This window comes from Mus caroli, unplaced genomic scaffold (assembly GCF_978045245.1).
Source record: "Mus caroli unplaced genomic scaffold, Mus_caroli_1 scaffold_6, whole genome shotgun sequence".
NCBI classification, from domain to species: Eukaryota; Metazoa; Chordata; class Mammalia; order Rodentia; family Muridae; genus Mus; species Mus caroli.
The window spans coordinates 121,889,821-121,903,707 of record NW_028227261.1 but is presented as its reverse complement, the minus strand read 5'-3'; the positions used below and the strand labels follow the sequence as shown (position 1 = coordinate 121,903,707).

Here is a 13,887-nt window from a genome sequence, read left to right as displayed (position 1 = left end):
GTTCGAGGCCAGCCTGGTCTACAGAGTGAGTGCCAGGACAGCCAGGGCCGCACAGAGAAACCCTGTCTCAAAAAACAAAAAACCAACCAACCAAACAAACAAAATTTATGTAGCATGTTTTGATCCTGTTTTCTACTCCCCAACTCCTTAGTAAGATCTTTCTCACCTCACCCACCCAACTTTATATTTTTCTCTTTACAAACCATCCCCCCAAAACAAAAACAAACAAAATCACAAAACAAATTGAAATAAAATGCTTCCTTCCCACCCCCAACGCCCCCCCCCCCCCAAAATAAAACCCACAAAACAAAAACAAAGCCAAAGTGTCTTGTGTTAGCCAACAATTTCTGGACATAGTCCCTTCCCTGGAGTATGGTTGATATACCAGTGAACTTCACTGAAGAAAACTGATTTCCCCTTGTCAGTGCATATCAATTACAAATAGCTTGATGTGTGACTCACCAGATACAATTTATAGCTATTTCTTAATTGCTGCTGGGAATTAAGCTCACAACCTCTTGTGCTACGTATGCACTCCTGCTAAATTCTACCCCAGTTCTGTAATGCGTAAAGATTTGTATTACATGTGTACATGTTGGTAGTATCCAAATGAACACATGTTCATATTTATATGCACTAGTGTGGAGGCCAGGTTGATGTGGTATGTCTTTCTCAATCTCTCTCTACTCTTACTGTATCTGATTGAACCCAGAGTTCAACAATTTGGTTAGTCTAGCTGAGTGAATTCTCTATCTCTGCCTCCAATACACTGAGATTATGGGTGGGTTATCTCACCTGCACAGCTTTGCGTTGGTGCTGGGAATCCAAATTCTAGTCCTCACATTTGAGTGATAAGTAATTTATTCACTAAGCCATCTCTCTAACCTCTCCTCACTCCTCAACAAGTTTTTTCTGTCTAACCTAGCTTGGCCTTAGCTTCCTAGGTGTTAAAATTGTACTTGTATATTACCATGCTCAATTTAATTGTTTTTATTAAAAAGGGGGTGGTTGGACATATATATACATAATGTATGTACATACATACATACATACATAATTCTATTACATTGTGGTTTAATATTAGGCCCATGGTCTTGAGTATTCAAAGCCTGTATTCTACTAATATTGAGCTATAGTCTTAGATTTCATATATACTTTTGCTGTTCAGAAACAATTATCAAATGGTGTAGAAGAGGTGATGCTGGTAAAATGAAATAAAAATTATTCAGTTAACTGACCTTTTGAGCTTATTTTCCCCATGCTGAGAGTCAATTTTTAAGTATTAAGCCATTTTGCCTTAAAGGAGGAAAGGTTATTAAAATAATACTTTGTTGTGTTCAGGATGCAAATGTCAAATGGCTAAGACTCAGTGGTCATGTGATTTTAATATATTCTTCTCCACAGATGAGTTTCCATCCAATTCAACTCTTTCTACCTTCAAGAGTCAGTCTGATCTAAATAAGGAAAATGAAAAACCAGTTCCCAAGTTTGACAAATGTTCAGAAGCAGATTCTTGTAAGAATTTGTCTTTAGATGAATTAGAAGAAGGCGAAATTAGAAGTGATGATGAAGAATCTGTAGCACAAAAACGCTTGGAAAAGAGTGCAAGACCAAGAGTTTCTGTTGAAGTGCAGCCAGGGAAAAGCAGCCCAGGAAGCAGGAGGGGCACTGTGCATGTGCATAAGGACAACGGGAGGACTGCTGTAAAATTCCCTCGGGACAGACTCACATGGAGCAAAAGATCAAGTGAATCAAGACCCTCAAACACCGAGAGGAAAAGTAAAACAATGAGCATCTCCAGCTTGGAAAAAATACTTCCACTTATCCTTGTGCCCTCTTCCCTGTGGGAGGTTATGCATATGTTACGGTTGCTAGGGAAACATGTAAGAAAAAATTATATGAAATTCAAGATAAAATTTTCATTGACACAATTTCATAGAATTATTGAATCTGCAATTTTGAGTTTCACATCACTAATTAAATGCCTTGATTTGTCTAAGATCTGTAAGTCAGTAAGTACTTTACAAAAGAGTCTTTGTGAAGTTATAGAATCTAACCTTAAACAAGTGAAGAAGAATGGCATAGTTGACCGTTTATTTGAACAGCAACAAACAGATATGAAAAAAAAATTGTGGAAGTTTGTAGATGAACAACTTGATTATTTGTTTGAAAAGCTTAAAAAAATCCTACTAAAGTTTTGTGATTCTGTTAGCTTTGAAAATGATAATAGTGAAGGAAAACTTGGAAAAAAATATAAAGAGAGAACCCAACATTCAAATTGTCAGAAGAAAAAAATGGACAACAAAGAAATACGGAGAGAAAAAGTGCTAAAATCAGAAAACACTGTGAATTTTAAATCTTCACTGGGATGTGAAAAATCTGAAGAAAAGCATCAGGACCAAAATAAAACCAATACTAGTATAGTAAAGCATGATGTAAAAAGAACTCCTAGCACTTGCACTGATAGTACAAAGAACGCTGAATGTAAAGAGCAGTTTCTGGAAAAGAGCTGCCCGAGTACCCCCAGGCCAGGAAAAAATGAAGGACATACTGAGGAGGAGGCACAGGCGGCACAGCATGCAAGCGCTAAGTCTGAACGGAGCTTTGAGATCCTTACCGAGCAGCAGGCATCCAGCCTTACTTTTAACCTAGTGAGTGATGCACAGATGGGTGAGATATTTAAAAGCTTGCTACAAGGTTCTGATCTGTTGGACACAAGTGGCACTGAAAAGGCAGAGTGGGAATTAAAGACTCCAGAGAAACAGCTGCTGGAAAGCCTCAAGTGTGAATCTGCACCAGCTTGTGCAACAGAAGAGCTGGTTTCAGAGGAGGCTTCTCTTTGTCCAAAAGTGATCAGTGATGATAACTGGTCTTTATTATCATCTGAAAAGGGTCCATCTTTATCTTCAGGGCTTTCACTGCCAGTTCATCCTGATGTGTTAGATGAAAATTGTATGTTTGAAGTATCTTCTAACATTGCTTTAGGTAAAGATAATGTATACAGCTCAGAAAAGAGTAAGCCCTGCATCTCTTCCATACTCTTAGAAGATCTTGCGGTCTCTTTAACAGTACCGTCACCTCTGAAGTCAGATGGCCATTTGAGTTTCTTAAAGCCAGAAGTTTTGTCCACTTCAACTCCTGAAGAAGTTATTAGTGCACATTTTAGTGAGGATGCTTTGCTTGAGGAAGAGGATGCATCTGAACAGGACATTCATCTAGCTCTGGAGTCTGATAACTCAAGCAGTAAGTCAAGCTGTTCATCATGGACAAGCCGGTCTGTTGCTTCAGGCTTTCAGTACCACCCTAATCTTCCCATGCATGCTGTCATAATGGAAAAGTCCAATGATCATTTCATTGTGAAAATACGGCGTGCAACACCATCTACCTCCCCTGGCCTTAAACATGGTGTGGTAGCTGAGGAGTCATTGACATCTTTGCCTAGAACTGGAAAAGAAGCTGGTGTGGCAACAGAGAAAGAACCTAACCTGTTTCAGAGTACAGTTTTAAAACCTGTCAAGGACTTGGAAAATACTGATAAAAATATTGATAAGAGTAAACCAACTCATGAAGAACAGAACTCTATAGTACAAACACAGGTTCCAGATATATATGAATTTCTTAAAGATGCCTCGAATAAGGTGGTTCATTGTGATCAAGTGGTTGATGATTGCTTCAAGTTGCATCAAGTATGGGAACCAAAAGTTTCTGAGAACCTTCAAGAGTTGCCTTCAGTGGAGAAAATCCCACACTCTGTTGATAATCATCTTCCTGATACGCACATAGATCTAACGAAAGATTCAGCCACTGAGACTAAAAGCTTGGGGGAGCTAATGGAAGTAACAGTTTTAAATATTGATCACTTGGAATGTTCACAAACCAACTTAGATCAAGATGCAGAGATAACATGTAATTCTTTACAGCCTGATACTATAGATGCTTTTATTGATCTGACACATGATGCTTCAAGTGAGAGTAAAAATGAAGGTAGTGAACCTGTGTTAGCTGTTGAAGGTATGGGATGCCAGGTAATATGTATAGATGAGGATACCAACAAAGAAGGAAAGATGGGAAGGGCAAACAGTCCTTTAGAAAGTATTGTTGAAGAAACTTGTATTGATTTGACCTCAGAGTCTCCTGGCTCCTGTGAAATCAAGAGACATAATTTAAAGTCGGAGCCTCCATCAAAGTTGGATTGTTTAGAGTTGCCTGAAACTCTGGGTAATGGTCACAAGAAGAGGAAAAACAGTCCTGGTGTTAGTCACTCTTCTCAGAAAAAACAAAGAAAGGACATAGACTTAAGTAGTGAAAAGACCCAGAGGCTTAGTCCCAATTCTGATAGAAATGGTGATGCTCACAGAAAGCAAGTGAGCAAGAAAAGAGAACCTGCAGTAAATGACACGTCCTTGTCGTCGGAGGCCAGCCCAGAGGTGAAGGGTTCAACAGCAGCACTTGCTGCTTCCCCAGCAAGCCTTTCTGCAAAAAATGTTATCAAAAAGAAGGGAGAAATTATAGTTTCATGGACAAGGTAAGACTTTTCCGAAATATTTCCTCAGAATTCTATTGCATCCTAAATAAGAGACATGATGGGTTGATTAGTAATGGCCAAAGTGAGGGCTGGAGGCATGGTTCAATGGTTAAGAACACTTGCTCTTGTATAGGATGTGACTTTGGTTCATAGCACCCACATCAGCTGGCTTACAAGTCCAGGTCCAGTAGAACCAATGTCTCTGGCTTCTGAGAAGATTTGAACTTTGCACACACTATCACTCTCTATTTCATACACACATACAACTTAAAAAGGAATTGGCCAAAGTTAGTTGTTGGTGGTTTTTTTTAGTGCAATCTAGCTATGGTGTAGAATAGTCTAGAATAATAGCTTTTATTCAGTGCTGTGAATGAATGGTCTTAATCAAGCTATTTATTTTTGGTTTAGTTTTGAGATATTGAAAGACTCCGAGAGGAGCCCCTCGCTCAGGCATCAGGACAATAGCGGACACCCAAGAACTCATGATAGACCAAGCTTGTTGCAAACCACATGAGGCTTTATTCGGGGAAAGCCAGAGCTCTGGGGACGACTCATATCCCACACAGGGGTAGAGGAGCCGACCTCGAGAGGAAAGAGGTCTCAGTTTTTATAGGCCCTCAGGGGAGAAAGGAGGGGGGGGAAGTAGGGAATTTCCACATCTAAACAATGTCTATTCTCAAGAAATGGGTATGGGAGGGGTACAAGGAAAGAGTCTGGTGCAGGTGTAGCAATTCAGGATTGGCTGGGCTGTGGTTGCTGGGGAGATTTTCTGACTCTTTCTCAGCAACCAATATCACAAACACCTGGCAATGGGCTTCATCAGTGGGCACACACAGGTTCAAGGAGTGGCCAGAGCATTGTGCACCTCTATTCTTTTAAATCAGTGAAGCTAGTTCTGCTAACACTGACATCTATCTTGCTGATTTCAGGGCTTCTGTGTCCTTTTACATTCTGTCAGGATCTTTCAATATGATCTCACTGTGTAACCCTGACTAGTTTAGAACTCACAGATCCAGTTGCCTCTGCTTCCTGAGTGCTGTGATTAAAGGTGTGTGCTACCACGTGCTGGCTGGTTTGCTTTTAGAGTTGGTCTCACTGTAGCATATGCTGGCCTCAAACCCAGAATCTCCTGTCTCCGCTTAAATCTTCACACTGGGTTACATTAATTTTAACTTTGCTTTTTCTGTTTTTTTTAAGAGAAAAAACTTTCATTTGGAAAGAAATCCTTATAAACATGGTTTAGTAGGGATGTGCATAATTGGTGTTTCTAACCTGCCTCATAAATAGAATGCACTTTTAGTTTTATGTGAAGTTTTAAAGAAAAGTAGATTTTGCCAGGTGCATCTGTTGCACATCTTTAATCCCAGCACTCAGGTGTAGAGTCTGGATTATATAGAAAATTTTAGGGCTACATACAGAAGACCCTGTCTCACGGGGGTTGGGGGAGGGGAAAGAGAGAACATTTTTTTAAATAACACCTAAGCTAAGTAACTATTTTATAATTTTAGTATATAATTTACTTTTTTTTATTTGATTAGGTGTTTTCTTCATTTACATTTCAAATGCTATCCCAAAAGTCCTCCTTACCCTCCCCCCGCTATAATTTACTTTTGAAAATTTATTTTCTCTGAAGTAAGTTGAGTGGAAGCATGGTGGAGGCAGAAGTTCTCTGTCACAGTCACCGAGACCTAGCTTGTTTCTTGACTAGACCTAAAGAGCAAGGAGGAGGGGAGATTAAAAGTTATTTGATATCTTTACTATAGAAAGTTTGGGAAAAATGGGTCATTGATAGCAGTGTTGGTTTTGACATATATATATATACATTTACTGTACATTTTACTGAAAGTGGTATACCTGTTGAAAGATATAAAAGCCATGGAATTTATTACCTTTTTAAATCAACATAAGGCTAAATATCAATCTTTCCTCTTCAGAAATGATGACCGGGAAATTTTACTGGAATGTCAGAAAAGAATGCCGTCCCTGAAAACATTTACTTATTTAGCTGTCAAGCTGAATAAAAATCCAAATCAGGTAATTACCCAGCTTTGTACATTTTTATTAGATTACATGATTGCTGCTTGACTTACTTAGATTTATTAATTAATTAATTTACCTAGGTTTATGCTGGAGATTGAACCCAGAGCCACATGTATTGCTACCATTGATCTTGATTTTGATCCTGTACCTGAGTGCTGGGTTTAAAGATATACAAAACCCATGCCTGACAATATCCACTTTTCTTTAAAAGTTCATAGAAAACTCAAAGTATATTTTATTTATGAAACAATTTAGAAGCATCAGTTATGTCCCCATCCCCACATTTAATTTTTAACCTACCAAAAGACAGAAGAAGTTTATTGGCTAACTTGCTTAAAAATACTGCTTCCTGTAGTACTATTAAGTTTTGTGATAAGAAATGAGAAAAATTGCTGGGCGTGGTGGCGCACACCTTTAATCCCAGCACTCGGGAGGCAAAGGCAGGTGGATTTCTGAGTTCGAGGCCAGCCTGGTCTACAGAGTGAGTTCCAGGACAGCCAGGGCTACACAGAGAAACCCTGTCTCAAAAAACCAAAACCAAAAAAACCCAAGAAATGAGAAAAATTATTCTGATCCTCCATTCATTTCAAGGAACTTGATAGTGGTGTTTCCTTATTAATTCTATTTTGTATCGAGAATTAAAGCAAAAGGAGTGTGCACACGTGCATGAGTGTGTGTGTGTGTGTGTGTGTGTGTGTAAAGAGACAGATTGATGAGACTTGAATAACCCTTGAATTTACTGCTGAGCCAAAGATAACCTTGAATTTTAGATCCTCCTGTCTCCCTCAAGATACTAGAGATTACAGGCATGTACAACCATGCCCTGTCTGTGTCTACTGAGGACTAAACTCCAGCCTTGTACATGCTAGGCACCACTGTCAAATAAGATATATCCTCAGCCCCAAAGATGTTTTATTTTTCTAAACATTACTTTATCTCTTTATTATTTAAGATAATTCCGTTTGTATATGTTATGAAAGTATTCATCAAAATTCTTAACAGTGAATATATTAGTAATCGTTTTTTATTTTTCAGGTTTCAGAGAGGTTCCAGCAGTTGAAAAAGCTCTTTGAGAAGTCAAAATGCAGGTAGTAGTGGATCCATCAAGGAGGCTAAGGCTGTAAGTGCTAGACCTGCCCTTGTATGTGTCACAGCCTTCATCAGTGGAGATCACAGTAGTAGTGTGAAGATGATTACAGTAGCTAATGTCTCCTTATCTGCAGGGCAGTTGTAGTGAGCACCAAAGAAGACCAGATGAGTAGGGCTGGCTCCTCAGCTTAGTGCTTGTGGATAAGTCAGTGCTTGCTGAACTCCATTATCATTAATGAATTATCAATAATGCTGGAGATCAATCTCAGGGCCTTGTACTTACTAGGCAACTATTCTACCACTAAACTGTACCCCATCATAAAACATTTTTCTTATAGACAAAAATTTAAAAAACATAGCAATGTTTTATAACCACTGGGTTTATTATGTAATCTGGTCTCCCTCTCCACACAGACACATCCCAGGGTTGGGTCTCACCGTATAGCACCATCTGTCCTGGGTCTAGCTGTGCAGACCAGCCAGCCTGCCCTTGAACACAAGAGCTCTGCCTGCCTCTTTTCCTAAGTTGGGGATTAAAGATGTGTGACACCATGGCTGGCCTCACTTTTTCAAAAAATATATTTGGATGTGTTGCCTACATGTGTGAATATGTACCATGTGTATACCTGGAGCCTGAGGAGGCCAGAAGAGGGTATTAGATCCCCTAGAACTGGAGTTGTGAGCCACCTTGTTGGTTCTAGAAATTCAATTTGCATCTTCTAAAGGAGCAGAAAAATGTTTTTCTTTTCAAGACATCGTCTCTCTTTGTAGCCCTGCTGTCCTGGAACTCACTATGTAGACCAGGCTGGCCCACATCTCACTGAGAGTCTCATGGCTATACTGGAGAACTGGGAGTAAAGGTGTATATATACCACCTCCTCTAATGCAGCAAATGCTCTTAACCACTCAGCCATCTCTCCAGCCCTCAAGCCTCACACATTTTTTTTTTAAATATAGAAAATGTGTTCATAGACGTTAATCTATTGGCATCTACATACATGACAAGATTGATTTTAGTAAACTATTGCAGTGTTTGAAGTCGTGTTTCCTTGGTTTCTTTAGTTTAAGCCATGTTATATGGGTTGATTAAAGCAATGATATTTAACTTATCAGCAATTTTTTCTGCAACATCTCAAACAATGAAGTATTTTGTGATTTGTGAGGTTTATTTATTTAGATTCATTTTATTTTTAATTATATGTATGCTTGTGTGTCTGTGTTAGGGTTTGTACATGAGGGCCAGTGTCCTTGGAGGCCAGAAATGTCATTATTGCCTGGAGTCACAATTATAGGTTCTTTTAAGCCACCCAATGTTGGTTCTAGGAACTGAGCTTGAGTCCTCTGCAAGAGCAGTAAATGCTCTTAACTAGTGAGCCATCTCTCCAGTTTTTATGGAAGGAAAAACTATTATAGTATTTAATGTATCATTGTATTTTTCAGTTTGTTTGTTATCAAAATTAATTGAATGCAAATGTCAAATTTTAAAACTAGATTTGGTGGTACAACCATGTGATTCCCGCATTTACGAAACTGAAGCAGGAGGATCTGCTCAAGTTTGAGGCAACCTTGAGTTACATAGTTTAAGGCCAGTTTGGGCTATGGTGTAAGAATGTCTCAAGAAACAAAACAAAACTACCTCAAACAAAATCCAGTTTCTAGTTAAGCTTGATTTAAGTCTAAATGGAAATTTTCTTGGGTGCTTTTAAGATGGCTCGGTGCATAAAGGCACTTGCTGCCAAGCCTGATGACCTGAGTCTGATTCCTAAACCCCAATTGGTAGAGGGAGAAAACCAAGTCCTACACATTTTCCTGAGCCCGACTATGCTGTGGCACACATTCTCCCTCCTCTCCTTCTTCCTCCTCCTCCTCCTCTTACACAACAAGTAAATACATGTAAAGATCTTAAGAGACATATTTGGGTGAGATGGCTCAGTGGCTAAGAGCACTGACTGCTCTTCCGAAGGTCCTGAGTTCAAATCCCAGCAACTACATGGTGACTCACAACCATCTGTAATGGGATCTGATGCCCTCTTCTGAAGACAGCTACAGTGTACTTATGTATAATAAATAAATCTTTTTTTAAAAAGTCATATTTGAATATAGATCTTATATGAAGGGATCTAAATATTTTTGAGTTACTAATCATCTAATCCCTACTACGTCTGATCTTTTAATATCCATGTCCTTGTAAAGCAATTGATTTGCTAGTGAGATCTTCAAAAGGTGCTTCTATTTGTATAATTTAGAATCTAAGACTTAAAAATAATAGACAATTTGAAGGACTAACTTATTCTAAAGAAATTTTAAGCAATAGTATAAGTAAGGGCAGTTGTCTTTAAGAAATTAACCTCAGGGTCTGAAGAGATGGCTTAGTAGTTAAGAGCACTGACTGCTCTTCCAAAGGTCCCACTTCAAATTCTAGCACCCACACAACAGTGCACAACTGTCTATAATTCCAGTTTTGGGGGAATCTGACACCCTCACACAAGCATACATAGAGGTAGAACACAACACTAATGTAAATAAAATGGATTTTAAAAAAGAGTTAACCTCAGCTGGGCTTGTGCTGTATCTGTAACACCAGCCCTCGGGGTCTTTTGAATCCAGGCCAGCCAGAGTTAATGAGATCCTCTCTAAAAAAAGTTAAGTAAAAGAAAGAAAAAAACCACATCTTGTAGCACATGCTTGTAGTCCCAACACTCTGGGAAGTGAGAGACAGGAAGGTTAGGTGATAGATTTAGCTACATAACAAGTTTACAGTCAACCTGTATGTGCTACATAAGACACATCTCCAGAAAGTTAAAAAACAAACAAACAAAAGAAGACCTATTTATTTTAGGTTAATGTTCTTTGAAAATATGATTCCTATTCTCTGAAGAGAATGTAAATTTGGGGAATGATTTTCTTGAGGGGCCATATAGGTACATCTAATATCCCAGCACTCAGAAGGCAGAGACAGTAGAATTGCTACAAATTTGAGGCCAGCCTAGTTTGTTTATATATATATTTTTAGTTGCTCCCCTGGCCAGCATAATAGCACATATTGTGAGTTATTTCATTTTTAGCTATGTCTGATTCCCACTCCCCTCCTAATCCCTACCGTTAAAGGTTCATTTAATTTTGGGAACAAAAACCAGTGTATTAGTAATTAACAAATTGATTCTGTATAAACCAGTGTTATAAGTTTAGCTGATTTAGAAGGTAACACTATGAAAGTGGGTGTGTATCAGAAACCTCCCAGGCATGGTGGCACACACCTTTGCCCCCAGCAGCAATTTGGAGGCAAATGTGTGAGTTTGAGGCCAACCTGATCTACAAAATGAATTCCAGGACAGCCAGGGCTGTTACATACAGAAACTCTGTCTCAAAAAAAAAAAAAAAAGTCCCACTTATAATGTCAGTGTTTCCTTCCATTCCAGGTGAGTTGCTGGGTCACATGGTGCCTCACTGATAATTCTGCACAGAAGCTTGCATTCCCGTGTTTTAAATGGGGACTAGGTGGAGAGTTTGTCTCCGTCTGACAACTAGATGATCGGCTACCTTTTTTTTTTTTTTTCTTTCCTGGTCATTGTGCTTGGCTTATTCAAATCAACAGTCTGATTCACTTACCTGTTATTGGTCAGAATGTTTTTAATCATTAAAAGTTGTTATCAAATGAAAGACTAAAAGCAACCTTGATGTAATACTGAAACCTTAGTTTTGATATTGGATGAAATAAATTCTTTAAAGAACAATTTTGTAGCATTTTAAATGTAATAACTATTTAGTTCACCTTTCTATTCATTTTTGTTTTTATAATTGCCTCATTTTGGAAAATTGTGAAATAATTTAAATAGTATATTTGTATATATGTACAATTGTGATGTAAAATACTGTAAGTGTATGTGTCTATGTCTATGTATGCACACGAATGGTTTTGCTAGCCAAGGGTTTTTTTAATCTATATTAAATATTTTGTATAAACTTTCCTTTCAGTTAGTCATGTATAATAAAAACATAAAGTCCTGTTTTATTTTTATTAGTATGCTTCTTTTATTGTGTTTAGATGATTTCTAAAGAGGTAATATTCCAAGGGAGAGTGGTCTTTGAAGTATTTCTTTTTTTGGGGGGGGGTTGTTTGGTTGGTTGGTTGGTTTTGGCTTTTTCAAGGCAGTGTTTCTCTGTGTAGCCCTGGCTGTCCTGGAACTCACTCTATAGACCAGGCTGGCCTCGAACTTAGAAATCCACCTGCCTCTGCCTCCCAAGTGCTGGGATTAAAAGCATGTACCACCACCGCCCAGCTGAAGTATTTTAGATGAGCGTCTAATTAGCTCAGTTACTGAGGATGGCTTCATTAAATTCTGTTGCCATTGGCAGCTTTCTCACACCATGTATTGATATAATGAAACCTGCCTCTTCTGCAGATGTCTTTACAAATACAACTAAGCCAACACAAAAAAGTGATGATTTAGAGAAAACTAGTGAAAGTATTGATTCAGCCTGAATAGCTCTTTGTATTCTCATGAAAGTTCTGGGTTATAATCTAGTCCTTAGACTTCAAAGTAGTGCCTGTTCCCTTGTTCTTTCTCCTAGGATGTCCAAGGGGGTGGGGGAGGGGATCTTAAAAGATTTCTTGGTAGATAGAAACTTGAAGAATGGTCTGGTTTTGTAGTATGAGACCTTGGCCCCTTCTCTGAGCATCTAATGTAAACTGGAGGCCTGGCTTTGGATCACCTTCCAGGGCATCTTGTCATCCCCTACCACCAGGTAAGTGAATTCACAGAGTAAAATGATGAGAAAGAGATGTTACTGGTTCAAAAGAAAACAAACCAGACGAATGAAGACTTTTGGAATTTAAATGAAGGTAATAAGCATTGAAAGAGAAGATTTTAAAGCAAGAATGATAAATATACTCCTACATTTAAAGTATTTTTAAAATGGGGGCTGGAGAGACAAGAGTTAAAAGCTTGTCTTACTACTTGTTGATTAAACACCATGACCAGAGCAAACTGGAGAGGAAAGGGTTAGTTCTCTCACTGCCATTTAACAGTTCATCATCAGAGCAGGGCAGGAGCTAATGCAGAAGTCATGAAGACTACTAATGGCTCCTCATGTCTTGCTTAATTAACAATATATGGGTGAATAGAAAATCTTAAATTTGTAATTAAACTGTAACTTGTAGTCAATGGAACACTGGTAGTTTTAACTATAATTTTTAAGTTTTTTGTGTAACATGAGGATAATATAACTTTGGGAAAGCAAAACCCAAGTTTAAAACAAACTATCTTTAAAATTAATATTAGAAGCATTACTATTATGAAGTTTGGCTGTCAATTAATACCTATGAATACCTGTAAGTTTTAATGTTTTAATAAAGAGGCATTGTTTTAAATCTTATCTTTAATTTTTACTTTTTAGGATAGGAACCACATTAATTATTATTTAAACTAGAAATATCTTTAGAAAGCCCGGCGTGGTGGCGCACGCCTTTAATCCCAGCACTTGGGAGGCAGAGGCAGGCGGATTTCTGAGTTCGAGGCCAGCCTGGTCTACAAAGTGAGTTCCAGGACAGCCAGAGCTATACAGAGAAACCCTGTCTCGAAAAACCAAAAAAAAAAAAAAAAAAAAAAAAAGAAATATCTTTAGAGACTTAGCCTCTTGGCCTGTCTTATGTCACGTGTTGGAAGAACTCTAAACTTGAGTTATTAAATTTAACACTATTTGTAGTAATGTAACAATTACTAATTTTAACTAACAACTTATGAGCTGAATGTGAAAACATGTAGAGCACATTATTAATAAAAACTAAATGAAGTAGTTACATTTAGACTAATCAGAGAATATTAATTTTTGTAGTTACAATCATAGAATAAAAGGAACTTTTATCATTTGTCAAACACATTATGAACCATTTATTAGCTTTTTTACTTTGAAACTAAGAGGCTGTGTACTTGTCCTTTTTTTTTTTTTTTTAAAATGAACAGTTTTTTTAGTAGGGACCCTCCTGCCATGTGTTTGTTTTTTTGGATGAAGCACGTGGCAGTTTTTGGCTTTGTACATAAAGTTTTTTATATTATCTTTATTATTTAACATAAAACATAGAATATTTATATAGACTGGACACGAACATACATGAATTGAACATGAGAACAGATTGGTGTATTAGACAAGACACAAAAGGGGACAGAGTATTTTTGTTATAAGGCCCAGAGAGAACAAAGATGGCACTCCTGAAATTTCTCTTTGCTTTTTGG

General features: G+C 37.9%; 1 protein-coding gene across 2 annotated transcripts in view; it reads left to right on the top strand.

Moving 5' to 3' along the window:
* The window catches only part of Casp8ap2 (caspase 8 associated protein 2), a 39,041-nt gene extending 27,388 nt beyond the window's left edge, over window positions 1-11,653 (top strand). For both annotated transcript variants that reach the window (XM_021161510.3, XM_021161511.2), the window contains exons 8-11: window positions 1,405-4,525; window positions 6,460-6,559; window positions 7,601-7,685; window positions 11,074-11,653. In XM_021161510.3, coding sequence (XP_021017169.1) covers window positions 1,405-4,525; window positions 6,460-6,559; window positions 7,601-7,657 — 3,278 coding nt within the window. In that variant the 3' untranslated portion in view covers window positions 7,658-7,685; window positions 11,074-11,653. The remainder of the gene's footprint in view (window positions 1-1,404; window positions 4,526-6,459; window positions 6,560-7,600; window positions 7,686-11,073) is intronic.
* The last annotated feature ends 2,234 nt before the right edge of the window (window positions 11,654-13,887 follow it).